We start from the raw sequence: 24,312 nt of genomic DNA, 5'->3' as shown, positions 1-24,312 counted from the left end.
TAAATATTAAATAAATTAAGTATATAAAAAAAATTTAAAGTAAAATTTTAAAATATATATTTATATATAAATAATTATTACTTTGCATTATTTGTGAAAATGTTTTGACTTTCCATAGATAAACAGTTGAATGCTTTAACATCATGCTAATTTAGACACCAAAATTAAAAGTAAAACATTACTGACTAGACAAAGAATTTAGAGAAATGAGCGATTTTTTCAAAACTTATTGACAAAATTTCAATTTAAATTTTTATTTTCATCTTTGTGCTATTATGAGTCTCAAACCGAAACAAGTTGACTTTGAAGATCTTTGGCCCCGGATTTTAGATGTTGTAGAGAAAGTTTTAGCGGGCAGGACAGTGGAGAAATCTGTTTGGAATGATAGATTTACGTATGATTTTTTTCACTAACTCTTTACTTTAGTGTCATTGAGTTGATTGTAGTTTGTTCATTGACATATATTTCATTCTATATGTCCTGTCAGTTTAATTAATTTAACAGTTAACTTTAATTTTAAAATGTTTAATCTTTTTAATGCTGTGGTGTCTTAGATAAAAATGGAATAATTACATCTATCTTTTCTATTTTATTCTATCTTATGCTTATTCTACCTAATGCTAATCTGATTCTAAAAATTATTTTAGAGATGTATATGCCCTCTGTGTCTCATTTCCTGAGGCCCTGGCTGAAAGACTTTACGCCAAAACAAAGGAGTTCATCGAGAACCATGTCTTAAACTTGTCAAAAGTTTGTTCTGTTATTATCATTAATTAATGATATAACACATAATAATAACTTAATAGTAACTAACTTAATATCTTACTTTAGTTTAGTCTTTAGTTTAGTGCATCTTAATTCATTTATTTATTATTTTTAATTTTTATAATAAAACAATTAAGGATTGCAAAGATTTTAATTTTATGTAAAAATTGTTTTAAATATCTGTAATATTGTTCTTAACTTTGATGAGTTTAATGTCAAATAGTCCTTAGAGGAATGCAGTGAAGATGTATTCCTGGAGACTTACAATAGTCACTGGCTGATGTATAGCAGAGGTTGTGGTTATCTCAATCAGTTATTTGGGTAGGTCTGTTTTTCTATTGGCTCTACATTTATTTCTCTATCATGTTATTTTCATTTTTCTTGTTTCAATTTTTCTATTCTTCCATTCATAAATGTATTGACAATTGTATTTAAAAAACGCATCAACATTTGCTTGCTAGCTAAGTAATGCTTCCTACAATATAATAATTTTGTTATATTTGATCATTCATTTATTAATAAAACTAATTGCAGTTATTTGAACACACAATATATCCCAAAGCTCAAAATTGAAATTGAGAAAAATTTCTCTGGATTGTTGCCTGAATCTGATGAAAAATTGTTAGAGATTGAAGAGGTACATAAAGATGATGCTGATTATGATGATGATGATGATGTCAATTATAATTGTGATGATAATGCCAGTTTTATGATGATCATGAATAAAGAATGATGTAAAAACTGTTAGTATATGATTAAAAAGCAGATGTAATAATTTGCAAATATTCACACACGTAAAGTTATCATACAACATATGGAGGACACATTTATTGGAGAACTGTAAGCACCAGCTCACCAGCTTAATATTACGTGACATTAACTTGTTAGTTTATTATGTAGCATCTTTTTCATGGTTATCTACACTAAACTTCATAGTAAAAACATTAAATACATCATACGATTTCATTCTCTCTGACTAATGTCTCTCATAATTTTCATTCAAAGAGATAGAATAGGGTCGGGTTTGATCAACCAGTCAACTATTCAAGGAGCCATATTGTCATTTGTCCATGTGAGGAAGCATGCTAGCAGGAATTCCCTTGATGTCAGTGCATCATGCATGTTTTCATGTTTTTCAAACTTATTTATTTGGTAATTTTTTTAAATTTTGTATTGAAAAATTATGTGAATGCAGTACTATCAGAAGAACTTTGAGAAGGAGATGTTGTTGCAAACAAGTGAACATTATCAAATTGTGGCTCGCAAACATCTGGACACATGCACCTGCTCAGAGTACATGACGAAAGCCCTGCAAATGTTGGATGAGGAAACTATGAGATCTAAGAAATTTTTCCACGCCACTTCACAAGATAAAGTTCTCGAAGTCTTCAGGCAACGAGTTGTTGCTGATCACATGAGTTTCATGCATCAAAGTTCAAAGCTGATGGTTAAGACACACAACAAAATTGGTTAGGATGGTGATGAATTTGATCACTGTGATATTTTTTTCTAATGACTGATCAATTTTTCATTGATGAAGATCTTTCGAACATGTACAATCTGTTACATTCTGTACAAGATGGTCTGAATGAACTGATAGAGCAGATTGAGATGGAGATTGGACACCTATGCACTGACGTTATATGCAGACTGGATGGTGATAATGTGAGAATCTCTCTTCTTCTTCTTTTTCATCATCATCCCTTACTGCGGTGCTCTGCAAATGTTTAGGTCTTGCGTATTCTCTTCTAATGTTAATTCAGAAAGCATCTAATGAAGATTTTTTTTCAAACTGCATCTTCAGCTGCTGGTCGGCGACAATCTCCAGAACATTATTTTCTGATCTAGCGGTCAAATTATTTTTAATTCCAACAAAAGAATTTCATTTCAGCAGGATAAAAGTTGAACTTTTATTTCTAGGCAAAAAGACGAACTGTTTCAATACGATAAAAGTAGCATGAAAATATTAAAAATCTAATCTAACTTTTATTCCAAATTATCTATATAATAAAAAATGTTAATAAATTGCATAACAATTTATTCCCTTTAAACTAATATAGAACAGGATAATGCATTCTATTTAACAGATTTCACAATTTTTTGTGGTTTCACTGCATTCTGTTTTGCGTATCGTAACCGCGTGTCTAGATTTAAACGACCAACTACGCTCATCTTAACAAAAATTTTTAATTTAGCGAACTGATGGGGTGTTTTTAAACAGTTGACCACATTCACACATATACTCATCTATGGACATCTATATAAAAATACAAAATGTTCTTTCGTTTTAACGTTTTACACGACTGAGCGTTGCTGACTTATCTCATCAGTAACATTTAATTAATTTTTTTATTGCGTTGTTTGCTGGTCGTGTTTAAGCTGGAATTTTTCTCATTAAATTTCAACATTCCTGGCTGGTGGCGCGGACCGGCGGCTGATTGTTTACGGACCTTCACTTTGCAGTGCACTGTCTTATTAGGTGCTTGTTTGTCCCACTTGATTAGAATAAAAAATTTTCAATTGAATATTTTCACTGACAGATGGCCCAACAATTTGTTGAATCTTTATTGGAAGTGCACAATGACTACACACAGCTGATACAAGAAGTCTTCAAATCAGACCAACAATTCATTACTGCCCTCGATAAGGCATTTAACAAAGCTGTCAATCAATCACCACAACAAAGTAGTGGTCGTTTAACTTGCGTCGCCATGAGGTCGCCTGAATTGGTTCGTCGTCGTCATCATCAAATTTTTATTTCTAGCTTTTTTCAAATATAAACTTAAGATATTGTTATACTTATACTCAATTCCTCAACTTACTTGTGTCTAACATTAATGACCCCACCCAGCTGGCCAAATACTGTGATAACCTGTTAAAGAGAGGAGGGAAAACGGTGAATGAATACGAATTGGATGAGAAATTGCAGGCTTCCATTACAATATTCAAGTATCTCAATGATAAAGATGTCTTCAATAAGGTCTCTTTCCTTCTCCGTAGTTTATTCGCAAATATGTCCGCTTGAAACTCTGTGTTCATCGCTTTTTATTTCTTCGTCGGATGTTTTCATTCATACGTTAATGTCATTCATCTTTTGAAGATAGCATTTTATTGAAATTAATGTCGCCAAATTGGACGATCCCTTAAACAATTATTATTGACGAGCTGACAGTTTCATAAAATTATTATATTGTATTCTATCGTTGAACGTTGAACAGTTCTATGCGAGAATGCTTGCCAAAAGGTTGATATATTTCCAATCTCAGTCCATGGACGCGGAGGAGAGCATGATTAATCGACTGAAGGTTCGTTCTTTCTTTCTTTCAATCTTTCTTTCTTTCGTTCTTTCTTTTTTGTGTTTCTTTCATCCTTTCTTCTGTTCTCTTCTGTTCTTATCATTATCGTTATACCAATATATGTTTATGTACATACAGCAAGTCTGTGGTTATGAGTTCACAAATAAATTGCATCGCATGTTCACGGACATAAGCATCAGTGCTGACTTGGCTTCAAAGTTCACCAGCTTCAACCAAAGTAGAAATGTTGATCTCGGTCTTGGCTTCACAATTCTCGTCCTCCAGGTATCTTCTCAACTTTATTACATACTGATAACGTTACCTAATCCAAATAAATTTGTCGATAATTTAATTTTTTATTTCGTCACAGGCAGGTGCTTGGCCTATCGGTCAACAAAATATCACAACATTTTGCCTTCCTCAGGAACTTGAAAAGCCTGTTCACATGGTTACAACAATCCATATTATTTAGTATTTTTCATTGATATTGATCTTTTTCTGTTATTCATTATAATACTTTTTTCACCGGTCTATCATATCATATTCTCTTTTTCGATTTCAGTTTGAGAAGTTTTATGCAAAGAACTTCACGGGGAGAAAATTGACCTGGGTATACGCCTTTTCGCAGTGTAAGACATTCACTTGCTATACGATAACTGATTGTAGTTTCGCTATAACTGTGAATTAACATGCTTGGCAGGTGAGGTGAAGGTTTGCTACCTGGCCCGTCCCTACTTCATCAGCATGGCCACTTATCTCATGTCTCTACTGCTGCCATTCAACTCAGCTGATTGCATTACCAGGAAGGAGCTCGAGGAGCACACTGGCATTCCTGAGAAGGAATTGCTGAAAAATCTTCAAGCCCTTCTTGACGTGAAGTTTCTCATTGCTGATCATGTGATTATATTTATGACATTACTCTCATTCACTGTGATCAATATCATTACATTTTAAGTTCAGCACGTTAGTAATTAATTGTAATTTTATATTCTTTCTAAAGGATAAAGATGGACTATGTGAAAACACAATTTTCAAACTGAACGTAAATTATTCAAATAAAAAAACGAAATTCAAAATTATGACAGCCCAGAAAGAATCAAACCAAGTCAGTTTATATCTAAGTTAATGCATCAGTTTTCTGCAATTTTTTTCAAAACAAATTGCAACTATCTCCATACCTTGGCCTTATTGAACGACTCAACATTTTTAGGAGATCGTCGAACAGACCAGATCATCGGTGAACGAAGATAGAAAGATTTACCTACAAGCTGCCATTGTCAGGATTATGAAGGCCAGAAAAGTTTTCAAACACAACCTTCTCGTAAAAGAAGTGAATTACATAAATTACTTTTATTATAATTGGGATGTTATTATCTATTAATATTTTTTTCGTACATTCTATGTTGCAGGTTATCTCGCAGTCATTATCTAAATTCACGCCAAGCATAAGTTTAATAAAGAAATCAATCGAAACGTTAATTGACAAGCAGTACATAGAAAGGACTCCAAATGCTGCCGATGAATATGTTTATCTCGCTTAAACATTTATATTTCTTTTCAAATACTTTACGAGTTTAATACATTATTTTGTATCGCATTGTCGTCCTAGTTGTGTATATATAAAAAACCAGTATAAAAATTATTACCATGTCCAGTAATCTTTATATATATATATATATTGTGTGTGTGTGTGTGTGTGTAAATATATAAACTATTGTATGAATTCTAAAGGATTGTTGGCATTAATAAATTTAAAATTCAAGTTAGGAAAATTGAAAAGGCAAACTCTTTAAATTGATTAATACCACCAATTCGGTAGAATTCATTCAATACTATCAAATGTGGTCTCTTTCCAACATGTATATATTATATATATTTTTACATACATATATATGTGCTTGTGTGTGAGATTCCTTGCTGAGGTGGTGTTTCTTGTTAATGATCTGTCCTAGACATCATAATGATTGGTCCTGTCTGATGTATATCGCTTTTGAAAGTTTATTTCTGCTAGCTACTAAACTTCATTAAAATTTGCGCCATCAGTGTTCAATCGTACGAAACCGTTCCTTGTGCGGTAATATTTTTCAACAGATGCTGTATCAAATGTGAAGCTCTATATAATTAAATAAATATAATTTTACGAAATAAAAATTGAAAATTGGCATTAATTGCCATTATAATAGGATTTTTATTAAGATTTTCAACGAAATTTTTCAATAGAAATAAATATTTTAATAAAAATATTCTACATTTTTTTTATAAAAAACAACTAATGCAAACACTACTTCTAATCTAATAATAATGTTGTACCTTACTTAACAAATAATAGTTGATTGTTGATTAATTTATAAATTTTTAAAATTAATAAATAATAAATAAAATAATAATAATATAATTCAAAAATAAAAATCGCTTTTGAGGTTTTAATCGGCACAAGATTTCGCTGTTCGCTCTTGTCTTGTCTGATATCCAATTAATTAACTGACACCCAGATTGACAACACCCAGCACTGCATCGGAATATGCAAGATTCGGGCCACTTCAAGTCATTGACGGCCACTCCGAACCATCATCCTTTACAACAAACTCTTATTCCGCCATCTTGGAAACCGCCAGCAGTCACCCAAGGCTTCAAAAATAATGTAGCCCTGTATTCTGGCAATCCATCCGGATTACACTTGTCTGGGGGACATGTACAAATGCACAGTAGTAGCAGTGGAGGAAGCACCTCTTCCATGAATTCCAATGTTTCCCTTATCAGAAATAATAGACCAGGTCATTATTTTTTGAATTTTGTGGTTTTGTTTTTACTTCTTTCCATAGCAGCTTTACCTACTGAAGTCATCATGATCATACATACATAATTGAAAAATTAATTGGCACAGGAATGTTCATCGAGCAGATTGGTTTAGTTGTTGACTCCAGGAAAAGAGAACTTCTAGAAGGAAGATTTGTCAGTGATAAAGTAATTACCATTTCTAAAACAGCACATATATCAATCTTTTTGAGGCCTATTAAAGTTTTATTAAAGATATAGATTTTAACTATTTACTTGATTTGAAAAATATTTGATAGGTTCAAGACATCCAGCAATACACAGTTGTATCAGATTCGAGCCACAGTGCAACATCTCAACAGAGCATTGGAGTAGTTGTTATACCAAATGATCATATACAACAGCAACAGCAACAACAGCTCTTACCACAACTTGTACACGACGCGGACAGTGACAAATTATCAAAAGAACCAACATCATCTTCATCGGCTGGAGTAGAGCGAAAGAGAAGAAGGAAAATGGCCTCTGAAAGAAATAACAGTTCAACAACCAGTAGCAACAACATCATCAACAACATCAACCATAACATCAACTCAACAAAAAGCAGAGGAAATTCCGTTACAAAAGCATCACCACCGCATGAATTAAACAATGTTTGTCTCTTTTCTTTTAAACAACTCATACATTTTATTGTCTGATTTTATTCATTCAACATATATGATTATGAATACAAATTTTGCTTCAATATTTATTTATTAAACATGATTTTTCATTTCCAGTTGACAACTTCACAGACAAATGTTAATAATGGTTATCCAATTTGCACATTCAACATGGCTCAACAACATTTACAGCAACAACAACATTTACAGCAACAACAACAACATCTTCAGCAACAACAACATCTTCAGCAGCAGCAGCAACAGCAAAGTTTGCAACACATACAACAGCAGCAACAAATGCAGCAAAAAATTATTCACCAGCAGAATTTTCAACTATCACAAAAGCCATATTTTTCAGAAATCCCATACATCCCTGCGTCGTCATCATCTTCATCCTCGTCATCCTCCTCATCCACTCGACAACTCTACAACAATGTCCTCAACCAAGCTGACAAATGTTTACAGGTCGATCATTTGTTGAGTTGTCAAATTAGTTTGTGGACGGATGAATGGATAGATGGGCTATTAATTTACTTAAATCATCAATTTGATAAAAGTTTTCATGTCAGTACAATAAACAAACCAACAAATAAACAGACTGACATAACAAATTTGAACATGAAATCGTATGAAGCAAGATGTGCCCTGGACATCTCGAGGAAGGATTCCATCATTGCTAGTCTCGAATTGGTTGTTATCATTGTTCTTTAGTATTATTATTCCACTTCTCTGTCTTAATTAGCAATCATGTGATCAATGATTCTGCTAATAATTTGTCATCATTTAATGAGTATATGCCACTGAATGAATTTTTGTCATGCTACTTGTTGAATATTCAGGAGGTAGACGAACTGAAAAAGCAAGTGACCAGCCAGCAGAAACAAATCGACAGACAGAAGGAGACCATTGACAAGTGCTTGGAGGTAACGAAGAATCTTCTTATCCAAAAGGTTCGTTGAGTTTGTTCCTCGTCTCTAGACCAGCAGGAGTGTCATTGGTGGTTATTATATTGAATATTATTACGTGTGCTTAATATTTTTTATTTGTAATATTGCACATTGCAGAGTGACATGGAGAAGAAGAGGATGAGACAGAAGTGCATGGAGAACAGGTTGAGGCTGGGTCAATTTGTGACGCAGAGGCAGGGAGTCTCGTTTGTTGAGATCTGGGTTGATGGATACGCTTTCAACGACCTCATCAAGTACATGACCTACTTTCTTAACTTCCTCATTCTCGTTCCACTTTTAAATGAATTTTATATTCCTGATGTGCAGACAGCAGGAGAGGATTACTCAGGAGAGGGAGGAGATTGAAAAACAACGCAAACAACTGATGAAAAAGAAACCTACAAACAACAACAATGTTGCCAATTCCAATAAATTCAACAAATCCAACAAAGATAGTGGGGACTGCTTCCTTAAGCCAAATGACAAAACGTTGGAATTTGTTTTAATATATATTTTTGGTTAAAATGAGTTAAATCAATGTTGATGCTGATGCTGATGATGGTTGTGTAACATTGATCTTGATAATGCTGATGATGACGATGGTGATGGCAGGCTAACAGCTCTAGAGTACCATGAGCAAGAAGAGATAATGAAACTGAGGCAAGCGTCGTTGAAAAAGGAAGACCTCGATGTTCAGTTGGAACTTGAGAAGCTGGAATTGGAGAGGAACCTGCATATCAGGGAGATGAAGAGGATTCACAGTGAGGATTCATCCAGGTTTCTGTCTGTCTGTCTGTCTGTTTCTGTCTGTCTGTGATGTTAATAAATCAAACACCATGGTGACTGGAGTGATGATTGCGATTGACGAGGTTTTATAGTTTTAAAAAATTGTCTCTCTCAGGTTCAACAACCATCCAATATTAAATGAGAGGTACCTCCTGCTCAATCTGCTGGGCAGGGGTGGTTTCAGTGAGGTTCACAGGGTTAGTTGTGGTGATGGTAATGGTTAGGGTTGCTGATGGTGATGATAATAATGGTGATGATAATAATGGCGATGATGATGGTGAAGATGACTACGAAAATGATGATGAGTTTTAATACCTGAGCATTGTGCTTGTAGGGTTACGACCTCATAGACCAGAGGTACACAGCATGCAAGATACATCAGTTGAGCAAGGATTGGAAGGATGATAAGAAAGCTAATTACATCAAGTTCGTTCTTCATCCTATCTTTCTATCCATCTCATCATGTTTTCATCGTCATTTCCTCAACCGTCGTCATCATCTTCACCACCATCCCTAACAGGCATGCCTTGCGAGAGTACAACATCCACAAGCAGCTGGAGCACCCACGTATCGTCCGATTGTTTGATGTCTTCGAAATTGATAACAACTCGTCAGTTTTTCGTTCATGACCTCATCATCATCATCATTCATCTTCATCATCATCCATTTTCATTATCATTCATTCCCCCAATCTTTCCTTCATTCAATTTTTCTTCATGATGATGATGGTGAAGCTGATGATGATTCATTCAATCTTTCCTTTATTGAATCCTTCATTACCATATCTTCTTCACTCAACATGTCCGATGATTATGTCTTCCTTAATTATCTCACCCACCACACTACGTTGCATCACATCATCACCCTCTCCAGCTTCTGCACTGTGTTGGAGTACTGCGAGGGCAACGACCTTGACTTTCATCTGAAGCAGAACAAATTCATCTCAGAGAAGGAATGCAGGTCGATCATCGTTCAGACGGTGAATGCACTGAAGTACCTGAACGAAATCAAACCGCCGATCATTCACTACGACTTGAAACCGGGCAACGTTCTCTTGGGCAGTGGCTCGTTCAGTGGCGAGATTAAGATTACAGATTTTGGGCTAAGCAAGATAATGGATGATGACAGTTACAGCCCTGATCAGGGAATGGACCTCACTTCCCAGGGGGCTGGCACTTATTGGTTCGTTTCTTCTGAGTGCTGGCCAGTTGGTTTTTTCCATTGCTGGTTTGGTAAAATGTTTTCTCGAAATTTGTTTGACTGATTTCTCAATCGATTGATTGATTGGTTGATTGATTGATTGATTGATCGATTGCTGACTTGATCTATTCAGGTACCTGCCTCCGGAATGTTTCGTGGTCGGTAAGGATCCACCGAAGATTTCGTCAAAGGTGGACGTCTGGTCAGTTGGCATCATATTCTATCAGTGCCTCTATGGCAAGAAGGTCCAAATTATTTATTGACCCATTATTTCTTTCATTAATTGCCCAATTTATTTACTGCCTGTCTGACTAATTAATTAACTAATACAAATTAATAAACTGCCAGCCATTTGGACACAACCTCTCGCAAGCTGCCATCCTGGAAGAGAACACCATCCTGAAGGCCACTGAAGTACAATTTCCTGCTAAGCCATTCGTCAGCAGTGAAGCTAAGGTGTGTCACGTGACGATGATGACGATGTAGATGACGATGACGATGATGAATTTAGTGTTGATAGGAGTTTCAATAACGACGATGATGATGAAAATTTGACAGAATTTCATACGGCGCTGTCTGACGTACCACAAAGAATTGAGACCTGATGTTTTAACATTAGCACAAGATGATTATCTCAAGCCAGCTGTTCTTAAGTCAAGGTTGTTGCTTGTCATCACTTTGTTCAACACATTGCTATCGTCCTATTCATCATCGCCATCCTTCTATTCGTCATCAGCTGCATCATTTGAAGTTTAATTTTAATTTTCAACTCAACAGGAAATCAACTGATGACACATCCATACAAATTATCGTCTGACCAGTCATCACATGCCAACCAATCAGCAGCAAGAACATACAGCCAGCCATCTAGCGATCAAAAACTAACAAGCAAGCAGGATTGCTTCTACCACTTGACACCAATAGGAAGATAATATCAATAATAATAATAATAATAATGATAATAATAATAATAATGGCATTCATAATTTTGATGATGATTGTATTCTCTACCATTTCATCATCTGTTCACTCACTCATTCATTCATTCGTTTCTTTATTTATTTATTTGTTCATTCAACCCTTTGATTATTCAGTTATTCATCTTTACTCATCCATTCGTTCACTCACTCACTCACTCACTCACTCACTCACTCACTCACTCACTCACTCACTCGTATGATACTGCAGACTTCTGTAAATTCAAATGTTCCCATGCTATCTACAATTTAAGAGAATTGATGATGGTGACGTTGGTTAAGCTGGTAGTGACGACGACGATGATGATGATGATGATAATGATTGGATGGTGGTGATGATGATGATGGCGATAATGAAGATCATTTATCGTTTTGATACTTTGTAAAAATTAACGAATCTATGAAATCTGTGTTATTATGTGCATATATTGTGTCAACTATTTTGAATATATTATGTTAATTAGTTTTAATATATTATGTTAATTAGTTCGAGTATATATATATATATATATATATATATATATATATATATTGATTAATTATTATTCAGTGGACAATTAATAAAAACGAAAGTATTATAACAGCATTGATGATTCACATCCTACCCAACTGCTTATATCATATTCGGTCCATTCATTCACTCACTCATTCGTTCACTCATCTGTTTATTTCATTCATGGATGCATGCACATGCTCATTCATTCATTCATTCTTTTTTTGGTCATTCGTTCATATTTTTTCTCCTTTACTTCAATTTTACTTTTTCATTCACTCTTTTTCCCGCACCTTTTTGTTTGTTTGTGAGTATGTAATTTATTCCTTCAATTAATCTTTCATTTTTAATTAATTAATTCATTCATTCATTCATTCGCAAGTTGTAATACTCATTTAATGATAGATACATTACGTTTATTAAATGTCAAATGTTTATTCATCCGTTTATCATTCATTTATTCGTTCGTTCATTCATTCATTCATTCATTAACATACTATTGCATTATATCGTATTAAATGCATGTGATCTATTCACCAGAGGATGGCGAAGATGTGCTGCGTTGTTATCATTGTTAACTACAAACGAGACTTCTCTCTATAATTATATTCCTCTGTCTGTGTGTATTTGTGCATGTGTGTGTGTCAGCAGTTTCATATTTGTTTGTACGTGTGCATGTGCCTGTGTTCTTCTCTGTATTTCTGTTTGTATTGCTCGACAGACTTTGGAAGGCCGTGTGCAGTTTTCCTTCGAGCCATCACCTTTCTTCGATTTCAGAACAATAACTGTTGAATGTTATCGGCCAGCGTAAATATTATTTTGACCTCCGTAGCTCTCGGCACATCTTCCTTTGGACTGCAGGAGTTGGATGGGGTTCAATGTTATCCAAATGAAGAATTATACAATTGACATTAATTTCTGCTTTCTATTTTTTCTCAATAGCTTATTTTTCATTCTTAAAAATGAAATTTTTTTCAAAATTTTGATTTCTCGGTATCCAGCTTCGATCGAATAGCGGTTTAACTATTCGTATGATCAGTCTTCGGTCAAATTCACTATTCGGTCGGTGCATCTCTTATTTTTATGTATGCATGTAAGTATCTGTCTGTATACAATACAATGCAATGCAATGAATTTTGTTTGATAGCATTTTAATGTTGGTTGCACATGTTTGTATGTATGCATCTTATCTGATTGTTCAGTTGTTTAATTACCTATTGATATTAATTGTTGCAACATTAAATTGCAATCTTACGTGTGTAAGATAATCTAACGCTCGTCACCATTATGAATAAATATAACATTGTCTATTTAGTGAGGGGATGGTTATGTTTGCTCGGCTGATGTCTTTGAATGACAACCTGTCGACATTTTGCATTGTTACAAAACAGATTGGTAGTTGAGTGATCACGACCTGAATGATGATAGATACATACATAGATAGATAGATAGATACATAGATAGATATATATCTGTGAATATTGTAAGAATAGATATATGTGATATGATGTTTGTAATGATAAATATATGTGATATGATGTTTGTTGTATGGCCATATTATTACAATATATTTAACCTTGTCTTCCAATTTATGTTTCAATAAATTTTATTATCAACCAATCATTTCAATCCATCGATTATACGTGTGTGCGTGCTTGTGTGCGTGCGTGTGCGTGTCTGTTTTCTAAATAAGTTTCATCAATTTATTTATTTTCATGTCTGAAAAAATGAGTTTAAGTGTAATGACTTTGTATATAAAATTATGCATATGTGTAAGTTAAAGCTAGTTAATGGGATGCATTATATTTATGTATATGTATACGTGTGGTGTATATATATATATATATATATATTAAAGGATGTATATTTATATATATATCTACACATATTTGCATGTTTGTTGATTTCGTACGAATGATTCGTCGTTCAAAGACATTTTTGTATCTACCATTATTCTCTCTGAAATAATTATAGTAATAATAATAATAATTATTATTATTTTAAGTGTATTTTGCTATTTAAATACAATTTTATTTCGCCATTCTCTGTAAATAATTTCTTGTTATCATCGCCAACATCATTGGTGTCATATTGTTTTCATTTATTATAAATATATAACTTCACTATCACTACACACAAGCACCAACACACACACTTATATATATGTATATATATATATATATCATATAAATCATTGGTGTATATATATATATAATTCATTGGTATAAATATATATCAATGAACTTAAATTATTATGTAAATTTCGTACTAATGCATTAATTTATGTCTGTATATATAGTATATATGTAAAACATATTCATATAATCTTTGGATATACATATATATATGATATATATGTATGTGTGTATATATATATCATATAGTGTAATGATATCATTATACAAAAATTTTTCAAGTATCGATCTATTTGAAAATAGAAATTAAATGAATGAATGAATTATGAATGAATGAATTAATTAATAATTTTTTAAACAGATTTATTCAATAATTACGATTAATTCACGAAACAAATTGAGAAAATGAATGAATGAACGAAAGTTTGGTTAAAAAATAATGAGATGCAAGAGATGATGATGGAGATAGTGATGATGAAGTTTTGTCTGATAAATTTGCTATTGAAGACGATATCATCATAGACAACAACACACAAAAACTTTGAAATTGAACTATATCCAGTAAGTTCAACTTGGTTATTTATATTTATCTTTCGCTCCACGCGCATCTATGCATGTGCGTCTGCATCTCTCTCTCTTTCTCTCTCTGTAAGTTTTTTTAATATATGTACTATGTTTTACAGGATCCGTTAATTTTATCACGTGACTTGTGACGTAACGGATGACCTCGTGGTCCTGGGTTCGATTTCAAGTGAACAGTTGAATGTCTGATCGTCTTCCATTAGCCGAGATGGGTCCAGTAAGTATCTGGCTGTCTGTTGTTGGTGGTGATGGTGGTAAAGATGAAGATGATGATGATGAGGTGGTTTTTTTGGAGGTGACGATGATGAATCATTAATGACTGATTTGAATAACAAGCTCACTCTTGGTCGGTGCTCGATTTTGTAATGTGTTCCTTGGAAATATTGCACCTCTTCTATCACGCGAGCAATCTGAAATTTCATTATTTTAAATTATCCAATCACTCGCTAACATCATTCCAACTGTATCAGCATAAATTAATCATCATCATTGTTGGTAGGAATGCTGTTTGAGACAGCCAGAGGCAGTATTCATGCAACTCACCATCCTCATCTTGGAGAAGTTGATGAGGCCAGTGTCAGTAAAGTTGGCCGTGCTCTCTTCGATGAAGGTCAGATCGGTCAGGTACATGCCGAGGAAGGGTATGCAGGGCGGTACGCTTCTGGGTCGGGTCATTCGTTTATTTTTTTATTTATATTTTCGTTCGTTCATTCATTTATTTTCTTGTTAAAATATTCAATTCTAAACTTCTTTGAAATAACCAAGAAGAGATTATTCAACGTTGAATGATCGAGTAAGGAATTGAAATGCAATGAAAGTTGAGACTAACGTGTGCAGGGCCTCCCTCATGTTTTTGAACTTCTGATCGGAAGAGACCAGGAACTGCAACCGCTCAATCGTCTGCCTCGTCTGCAAACGTGCATCAATAACCAGACAAATGAATGAGTGAATGAATAGATAGGTGGATGAATGAATAGATGATGATGATGAATAGATAGAAATGAATGAATGGATGATGAATAGACAGAAGTGAATGATTAGATAGAAGTGGTACAGAGCCGATCTAGCCTTCAGCGAATCGGGCTCTTTTCTTTCTTTCGCATTTCTATCTTTATTTTTTATGATTTTGAAAGTGTTAGATTTCTACTTTGTTAAAATTCAACGTGCTCTAACTTTGAAGTTGTTTTAAAAGCAGTCATTCAAATCAAATGCTTCCTACTTAAATTCTATTGGTCTGTTTGTTTGTTTGTTTGCTTGTTTGTTTGTTTGTTTGCTTGTTGGATGGTTGGTTAGCCGTCCCTGTTGGATGAATATAACAAACACAAACCTGTTTCGGTAATTTCTCCCACGTTTTCCTCAATCTGTACACTGAACTGGTGACAAACGCGGCGCAAATTTGAAGGACCCCGTTGAAATTGTTCAAACACCTGACGTTTCATTCATTCATTCATTCGTTTATTCATCTATCCATTCCGTCATTCACTCCCTCACTGATAGCGGCATTGTTGAACTAGCCTGCATATGTCAGCAATGGCAGCCCACTTTTCAATGCACGAGATGCGATCTTGTACTGATGTCCTGCTGACGATCTCACACACCACCAATCTGGATGCCTGTTGTTTGCTCTTTCTTATTACATAATATCTTCATTTGTTTCTTTTGAAAGTTTTTTTTAATGAATTAAAAGGTGCATATAATGCGTATAAATTGAGCTTTATTGATACAAATACTATTGCAAGATTATAACGATTGACCTCATTGAATCTCTTGCTGACCAGTAGGACGTGAGGTGACCTAGCTGCCTTGTCAGCTTTCATCCAAGCCTGTCCTAGGAGTTCTCTACGGTTAGTAGGAGTGCAGCAAGTCAGTCATCATCATCCAATCCAAACCCTCCATTCATTAAATAAACGAATATTTCATCCGATCACAATCGATCTACAAAACGAACTCGCTCCTGATAGCAAGGAAGAGTTGGTGATCTAGGTACGTCATTTGTTCCGCAATGTCCACGGCTCTCAAAGAATCAAAATTTTCTTCTGACGGACTTTCCGGAAGACGCAAGATGGCTTCCAGGTGCATGGAGTGATCCCGTGACCATTCGGGCTCCTCTCCAACAACGACGGCCATGATGGATTGCGCGAGTTTTCGTTCGTTAGACGGGAGGGTGTTGTTCTGCAAGATCTCCTCCAGTAAGTCCCTCACGTTCCAACGTAGTTCCCGATCGGATACGAAGTCCTTTTCATATTAATTGATAGACGAATGGGCGGATCAATTAACCAACCAACCCCTCAACCGACCAACCAACCGACCAACCAACCGACCGACCAACCAACCTGCGATTGCCTACTGATCCACTGTCTCAAGATGGCCAGGACTCTGAAGGTGGCGATCCTGTTGAGGACTGATGACTTCCTACAACGTCGATTCACATCAGCCACTTCTTAAATTTGGTGATGATAATGATGATTTTAATAATAATAAATAAATTAATAAATTATTAATAATAATAATTATTATGCTGATGAATGGAAGAGTGGTTTAAAATGAAAAGATACTAAAACTAACGACCATTAATCACTTGATGCCTGTTAGGGTTGTTGCTCTTGTTGTGGGGACATTTATTATTATTATTATTGTGGTCATTGTTGTTGTCGTTGTTGTTGTGTTCTTTTGACGAACTGGTCAGCTTCGAGCCAGCTGTTGCTGCAGTGAATGCCGTTGCTGCTGCTGCCAACGAACTTGATCTGACGAGGAAGATAACGGCGAAGATGATGGTAATGATGACGATGATGATGACGAAGATGATGGTAATGATGACGATGATGATGATGACGAAGATGATGATGATAATAGTGATATTATTGATAATATTTATTGGTAGAACCTTCTCTTAGAAGATCTCGGAGAGGTAAATACGCTTCCTGGTGGCTGGGCGACCGCTGATAATGATGATGATGATGTTGTTGTTGTTGTTGATGATGATGATGATGATGACGATGATGTTGTTGTTGTGGTTGATGATGATGTTGTTGTTGTTGTTGTTGATGATGATGACGAAGACGTGAACATTGATGTTGTATAAGAATGTGATGATGATGATAAAGAATTAGTTGACGAAGACGATGATAATGATAAAAAATTTTTTTGCGCGTTGTTGTTGTTATTATTATTATTATATATATTATTATTATTACTATTATAACTGTTATTGATAGTGTTGTTGTTTTTGAAAGTTTGAAAATTTTCATCAATTGAAAAATCGTCGACATGTTGGTTTTTGTTCATTTGCAATCGATGTGGTTGTTGATGTTGTTGCTGATGTTGATGTTGTATTTGTTGATGTTGATGTTGTATTTGTTGATGTTGATGTTGTTGCTGTGGTTGATCGAGAAACTGAAATGACCCTGGCGAGGTAGCTCTCCTGAAATTGTTGAAAAAGTTTGTCGTGGATGATGAAAAAGTTGCCGAAGGTGTTGGCAGCGGTGATGTCGCTCGCCTGCAAGATATCATGCACTTTTGGAAAGTTGTTGTTGTTGTTGCTGGTAAACTGATTAACTTATTACTATTTTCTAAAGTAAACGTCGAAGGTAAGGACATTTTCAGTTGTTGTTGCTGTTGCTGTTGTAGCTGCTGCTGCTGTTGCTGTTGTTGTTGTAGTGGTGCTGAGTTTTGGTGTTGCGAATCTTGTGACAAACATTGTTGTTGTTGTTTGTTTCGTCGTTTGTGTTGTTTTTTATTTGACCTAGATTCAGCAGTGAACTTTGACCTACTTATTGGAGAAAGAGCAAGTGCTTCCAACTGCATTTCACAACTTTTACTACAACCAAACGCTTTCGACCTTTTGACTTGAGAGAAAGATGATGTAGGCGAGTGGAAGAAGATTGGAGATGATGATGAATGGGGAGAGGAAGAAGAGGACATGGTTGATGATAATGACGTCATGATGTTGTCACTGTTGAGAGAGATGGTCGAGAAGTTGCAGTCCCGGTGTTGATGTTGACGTTGGGGACGGCGGCAGAAGATTGGTGAGGATGAGGAGCTGTTCGACTGCTGTAAGATAGACATTGGCAACAGATGTTGTTGTTGTTGAGATTGTTGTTGAGGTTGTTGTTGAGGTTGTTGATGTTGTTGTTGATGTTGCAAGAAGTTGTTGCTGATCTTTCCCTTCAACCCATCCCAGATGTTTGAGACGATGGACTTTTTGTGAAAGGAAGGAGAGAGAGCAATTGATGTCGGAAAGGTAGATAACGATATTTGGCAATCGGATTCAGTTTTGTCGTTGTTGTCGTTGTTCGGTTTATGTGGTTGTGGTTGGCATTCCATAACTGCGTTGTTGTTGTTGTTGTTGCTGCTGTCGAATGCTGAAAGTTGCTGGCGAGACCCTGTTAGTGTTTCTGACGAGGAAGTAAAAGATGGGGTGGGCGACACTGATAAACAGTTTGGAGAATGTGGGACCAGAAAGATGTTGTTGTTGTCGAATGTTGTCGTTAGTTGAATTGTTCTGTAGTTTGAGCATTCAAATGTTGAATGTACGTCTGTTTGCGGTTGTTGTTTGTCTTCGAAACATGTGTCGTAAGAGAAGGAAGGCTGTAGTTCTTGTGCAAGTTCTCTTAAATATTGTTGCTGTCGTTGTGAAGTACTCGAGCTTGTTGCTGCTGCTGCTGCTGACGATGAAGAAGACGATTCAATGAACTCGTGGAAAGTAACATCTTGTCGTTGTAAGAAATGATGATGATGATGATGATGTTGTTGTTGTTGCTGACGCTGAAGTTGCTTTTGTTGTTTTATAAGCTGATGTTCAAATTGAAAATTGTCGTTATTTAATAACTGTTGATGTTGTTGATGTTGTTGATGTTGATGTTGTTGATGTTGTTGTCGAAACTGACGCTGTCTTTTTGCTTGAGTTTCAACATCTTCAAGGTTGGTTAAGTTAATGAAATCTCTCTTAAGATCGCCATTTGTAGTATTAGTAGCAGCAGCAGCAAGAACTGATTCATTTCCGTCTGCACTGTTTCTTTGCAAACAAGGAGAAAATGTCTTAGATGAAAATGCGCTAATGTCATTGGCTGATGTTATTGTCGTGTTGTTCTGTGATTGGTTGGGAAAGGCAGGTACGTCATCAGCTGGTGGTTCTTCAGCTGATGATGGCGTTTCAATTGATCGCATTCTTTCTTTGCTCCAACTTCTTGCTCCAACTCTCTCGTCTAATAAAAGTTTGCCGTCTTCGTCGCTTCTTCTGGCAATGCTGCTACTGATGCTGTCTTGGTTGCTATTATTGTTGCTGCTGCTGTAATAGTTGCTGCTGTCTGCAAAATCCAAACTACCAGACAAAGTCTCACACGAGGCTATGGGAGCCAACTTTTTGGACCGAGGTAGCGCTAAAGTAACTTTGCATTGCTGCTGTTGTTGTTGTTCCAGATGCATTTTTGAATCTTTCCACGGTATCTTCGATTGCTTTGTCGTGTCTTCAGAAATTGAAATGTTTTTTTCTAGAAGCAATGTTGGTTTTTCTTGCAATACAATGCGCTCTTGCTGTTGCTGTGATTGTAGCATTGGTAGTAGCGGCTGTTGTAGTTGTGGCTGTTGTAGTTGTGGCTGTTGTAGTTGTGGTTGTTGCGAATGAAATTGTTTTGAAGCACCAGACGTTTTCTCAGATATAATTCGATCTGTAAAAAATTAAGTTTCAGCTAATAATTATAATTATGAAGATAATGAATATGGAGAGGAAGGAAAGAATTATTATTATTAAAATTGAAAAAGTAATAGAATGGGCGATCACAAAATTATAAATTACCTCCATTACTTAATTTCGCCGTCAACATTTTTTTGCTGCTGCCTTTGTTGCAGTTGCTGTCTTTGTAAGGATTCGTTCCTTCCTCTGCTGATGTTGATGCTTTCATGCTGCCCGTGCTTACTCTCCTTAATTTGTCAAACTGTGGTTTATCGAGCGTGTTCGGATGTTGAAATTGTTGTTGAACAGTTTGACGTTGTTGCTGCTGCATGGCGATATGATGATGTTGAATGATCTGTTGTTGTTGTTGTTGATGCTGATGTTGTTGTTGACGATAATGTTGTTGTTGCATAACCAGCAACTGTTTTTTGTTCGGTTGTGTAGTTGCGTCAACACTGAAGCAAGTTCGTTGATGCTGCTGATGTTGTTGCTTCAATTCGCTCTGCTCGTCACCAAGCCGCCAGTCCAGCGAACATCTGCAAGTTGAATTTAACAACATCCCAAATAATTATCATCGTTATAATTACGGTTGTTATTATAATAATAATAATAGTTCTTAATATTATTACAACTAATTGAGCAACCTATCTCTGTGTTGATTGGTCGGACAGGCAGTAACTTGCAGGTTTCCAATTTCGGGATTTCTGTAAATTTTCCTGAGCGCGTCGATGATGATTGCTGAAGTGGTGAAGACCCTGTAAGTAGTTAGGAAAGTATTCAAGAAGTCCGAACTGAAGAACCGTAAGTCGGTTAGTCGATCCAGCAGTCGGTTCACAGTGGCCTGGCGAATCTACGACGACGTGTAATATGATGATGATGATGGAATTGACGAAGATGGTGATGATGAAGGTGACGATTATGATGACGACGGTGATAATGGTGGTGGGGATGATGGTGACCTATGACCTACTACCTGCGGCTCTTTACAGGTGTTGAGTGACCTGCTGAATTTGATGTCTACGTCATCCTTGAAGAGGCGCGGGTCAGGTCTGGCGTGTGTTTGAGGGCAAATGAATAATTATTTCAACAACAACAACAACAATTACTACTGCTACTACTACTATTGCTACTACTACTAATACTACTACTACCACCACTACTACTACTACTGCTACCTCCACTGCAACCAGCGCGTTAAGCCACATCAACACACATATCAACGACAACATTACAAAAAAGAGGAAATGCCAAATTGGCTTACAAGTACTTAAATGTTTGAGATGTTGTTGTTGCTGCTGATGCTGATGATGACAAGGAGGATGAGGAGGTAGTGCTGGAATTTTCATAAATGTTAACCATCATCCCACCATAATGAAGGTTTTCTATGCACTGTGAGTGTTTGCAAGTTTGAATGCGAGTTTGTGTTTGCTTGTTGGTTCATCAAAGAAACTTTCAATGTTTTAATTTTTCATCATCATCGTATTCCTTTCCACCATCATTTCTATCACCTGCGAAATGTCACTGCACCAAGCATTTTTCTCTTGCAGACTGGCTGCAAGAAAGGTGAAGGTGACCGGTGGGCCTGCCTTGCTGTCCATGCTCAAACTAAATTCCAAATCCCTACATGATATGTTGCTGCGGTTGTGACTGTTGCTGTGTTGTTCTTGCTGATGCTGCTGCTGAGGTGTATTTACACTAAGATGTAGTAGAAGTTGTTGACGTTGCTGTAGCTGTAGTTGTTGTCGATGTTGTAGTTGTTGATGTTGTTGTTGATGTTGTTGGTGTGTCGTGATTAATAAAGTCGTTGTTGTTGATGTAGAAACGTATGCGCTTTGTTTTTTTTTTTTTTTTATTTCCAGCGGTCCTACAACTTGTTGGCGTTCAACGAATCATCTTCAATCATAACGAAAGCGGTGATTTTTAAATTAAAAATATTAATGTGGAGAGAAACCATAAATAAGCTGACGTATGTTTGAGAAGCCATTCAAAATATCAACCAACCATCATCGTCGCAGCTGCTGACGTCATAATGATCGTCCTCCAATGGCCTGCAGTCTATCCGCGCGTCTGTCCCATTTCGCTATTAATACATTATTAGTTAAATATTCTACTAACCCATTACAGTTACAAGATGGCGATGAAGGAAGATGATGATGATGGTGATGGTGACGACGACGAAGACGATTATAATGACGAGAAGAATATTAAAATATAAATAAATTTTCTGGCCTAGAGAGCATGAATAATAAATTACATCAATACATTATGCGCGATCTAGGTGAGTACGCTGAGTTCTGCTCAGTCTGCCTGCACACAACATGCCTTCATCATTTACGTGAATGGTGGCAGGCATATTCGTTTAGATGTGTTATATGAATATATAAATAAATATACATATGTTTATATATATATATAAATAATTTATATACACGTGTGTATGTATGTTTACATCACGCATATGTGTATACATTTCATAATGTATGTTTGTATGGAAGTGTGTGTACGTTTATACAGTATGGAAAATATAACGAATACACATGGACATATAATGTATATAATATATGTATAGAGTGTATTCGCAATGTTGTCCAACAGGCTGCGATGTATGGAGCTGAGAAAACAGCACTCCTCTTCATACGCACGCACTCCTCTTCATACGCACGCACTCCTCTTCATACGCACGCACTCCTCTTCATACGCACGCACTCCTCTTCATACGCACGCACTCCTCTTCATACGCACGCATTCCTCTTCATACGCACGCACTCCTCTTCTGGACGCACCATCACATCAACTGCAACAGCCAATTCTCACAACATATGTATGCCTGTTGTTCCGTATTTGAGTATTTATGCGTGCGTGCGAATGAAAGTATGAATGTGGTTGGTGTGTATGTATGTATGTATGTGTGTATGTATGAACCCAAAATGTATGTATGTATGTGTGTATGTATGAACCCAAAATGTATGTATGTATGTGTGTATGTATGAACCCAAAATGTATGTATGTATGTGTGTATGTATGAACCCAAAATGTATGTATGTATGTGTGTATGTATGAACCCAAAATGTATGTACGTATGTGTGCTATCTTGTTCGTTCACACTCTTTTTCCTACCTTTGTGGTATTTGATTTCAATTATTGAAAAATTGTAGATTGACAATTGTGATGACGACGATGATGATGATGGTTGTGATGATGATGTTTGTTATTGTGATGATGATGATGGTGGTTGTTGTGATGATGATGATGTTTGTTGTGACGATGATAAACGAGATGCTCGCCTTCTTATATGGTCAACATACAAAACAGCACTGATCGTTTAAAACGCATTTGTATACATGTCTATTACTACAGTGTGTGTGTGTGTGTGTGTGTGTGTGTACGTACTTGAGTACAGTGTGCACATATTTATATACACAACGTTTTTGTATTTGTGTATGTACGTGTGTTTGTTTCGTGTGTGTTTTACTGTCGGTCTGCACAGCAGCTTATTGAGCTCGGCAGCTTTCTTTCAGGTCATCTTCAAACCTTGCTGTCGCACGCTCCACGCATGTATAGTAAGTATACATACTACTATACATGCGTCTTTCATCGCCAGTGTTTGTTTCTATATGTATATATACACATATATATATATATATATATATATATATATATATGTTTGTATATATATATACATACACAAACATGTATTCTACCGAATTGTTGACATCAATCAACTTAAAGTTTGTCTTTTCAATTTTCCTTACTAGAATTTTCATGATGAAAGGCACGCACGTACGCACGCATAAACAAGGCACATGACAGAAGATTGCATAGACTGACAAACAGCAAAACAACTTCTACTGCCCAACATATGTTCTCTCCCTGTTCTTCCTCCATGTATCTTGATGAAGTATCTTCATCACCGTGGTAAAAAACAACCACACATGTGCATAGGAGCCAACACACATGCATACATATATCTACATAAATAAAAAACACAATTAACTCAGTTATCTTATTATTCTGACGGAAAAA

The 24,312-nt window shown here is 35.7% G+C and overlaps 4 protein-coding genes across 4 annotated transcripts; 2 read left to right on the top strand and 2 right to left on the bottom strand.

Moving 5' to 3' along the window:
* Positions 1-275: 275 nt before the first annotated feature.
* On the top strand, positions 276-5,658 carry HELRODRAFT_190953 (hypothetical protein; the record flags this gene model as incomplete). Its single annotated transcript, XM_009015779.1, has 18 exons — positions 276-394; positions 648-750; positions 989-1,086; positions 1,300-1,402; positions 1,566-1,648; positions 1,771-1,870; positions 1,961-2,234; positions 2,306-2,430; positions 3,306-3,494; positions 3,617-3,745; positions 3,984-4,070; positions 4,200-4,346; positions 4,432-4,509; positions 4,624-4,690; positions 4,762-4,958; positions 5,062-5,166; positions 5,272-5,391; positions 5,471-5,658. The coding sequence occupies 18 exons, from the start codon at positions 276-278 to the stop codon at positions 5,600-5,602; spliced, it is 2,256 nt and encodes a 751-aa protein (XP_009014027.1). The 3' UTR covers positions 5,603-5,658.
* Positions 5,659-8,556: 2,898 nt separating this feature from the next.
* Positions 8,557-11,187, top strand: HELRODRAFT_75686 (hypothetical protein; the record flags this gene model as incomplete). Its single annotated transcript, XM_009015778.1, has 10 exons — positions 8,557-8,699; positions 8,773-8,934; positions 9,058-9,222; positions 9,347-9,428; positions 9,566-9,657; positions 9,752-9,841; positions 10,105-10,413; positions 10,565-10,676; positions 10,780-10,887; positions 10,990-11,187. Coding segments are annotated over 10 exons (1,461 nt in total), but the record flags the coding sequence as incomplete, so codon positions are not given.
* A 3,547-nt stretch (positions 11,188-14,734) lies between these two features.
* On the bottom strand, positions 14,735-17,059 carry HELRODRAFT_75379 (hypothetical protein; the record flags this gene model as incomplete). The annotated part of the gene is made up of 9 exons (XM_009015777.1): positions 14,735-14,843; positions 14,952-15,028; positions 15,162-15,279; positions 15,448-15,527; positions 15,946-16,045; positions 16,110-16,231; positions 16,373-16,457; positions 16,567-16,853; positions 16,952-17,059. Coding segments are annotated over 9 exons (1,086 nt in total), but the record flags the coding sequence as incomplete, so codon positions are not given.
* An 840-nt stretch (positions 17,060-17,899) lies between these two features.
* HELRODRAFT_169974 (hypothetical protein) lies at positions 17,900-23,844 on the bottom strand (the record flags this gene model as incomplete). Its single annotated transcript, XM_009015776.1, has 9 exons — positions 17,900-18,039; positions 18,182-20,284; positions 20,413-20,644; positions 20,705-20,825; positions 20,934-21,139; positions 21,263-21,338; positions 21,551-21,678; positions 21,798-22,019; positions 23,821-23,844. The coding sequence occupies 9 exons, from the start codon at positions 23,842-23,844 to the stop codon at positions 17,900-17,902; spliced, it is 3,252 nt and encodes a 1,083-aa protein (XP_009014024.1).
* Positions 23,845-24,312: the final 468 nt, after the last annotated feature.

Source organism: Helobdella robusta, assembly GCF_000326865.2.
Source record: "Helobdella robusta unplaced genomic scaffold HELROscaffold_16, whole genome shotgun sequence".
NCBI lineage: Eukaryota > Metazoa > Annelida > Clitellata > Rhynchobdellida > Glossiphoniidae > Helobdella > Helobdella robusta.
The sequence above is the reverse complement of the archived record's forward strand: the minus strand, read 5'-3'. Positions and strand labels throughout refer to the sequence as shown.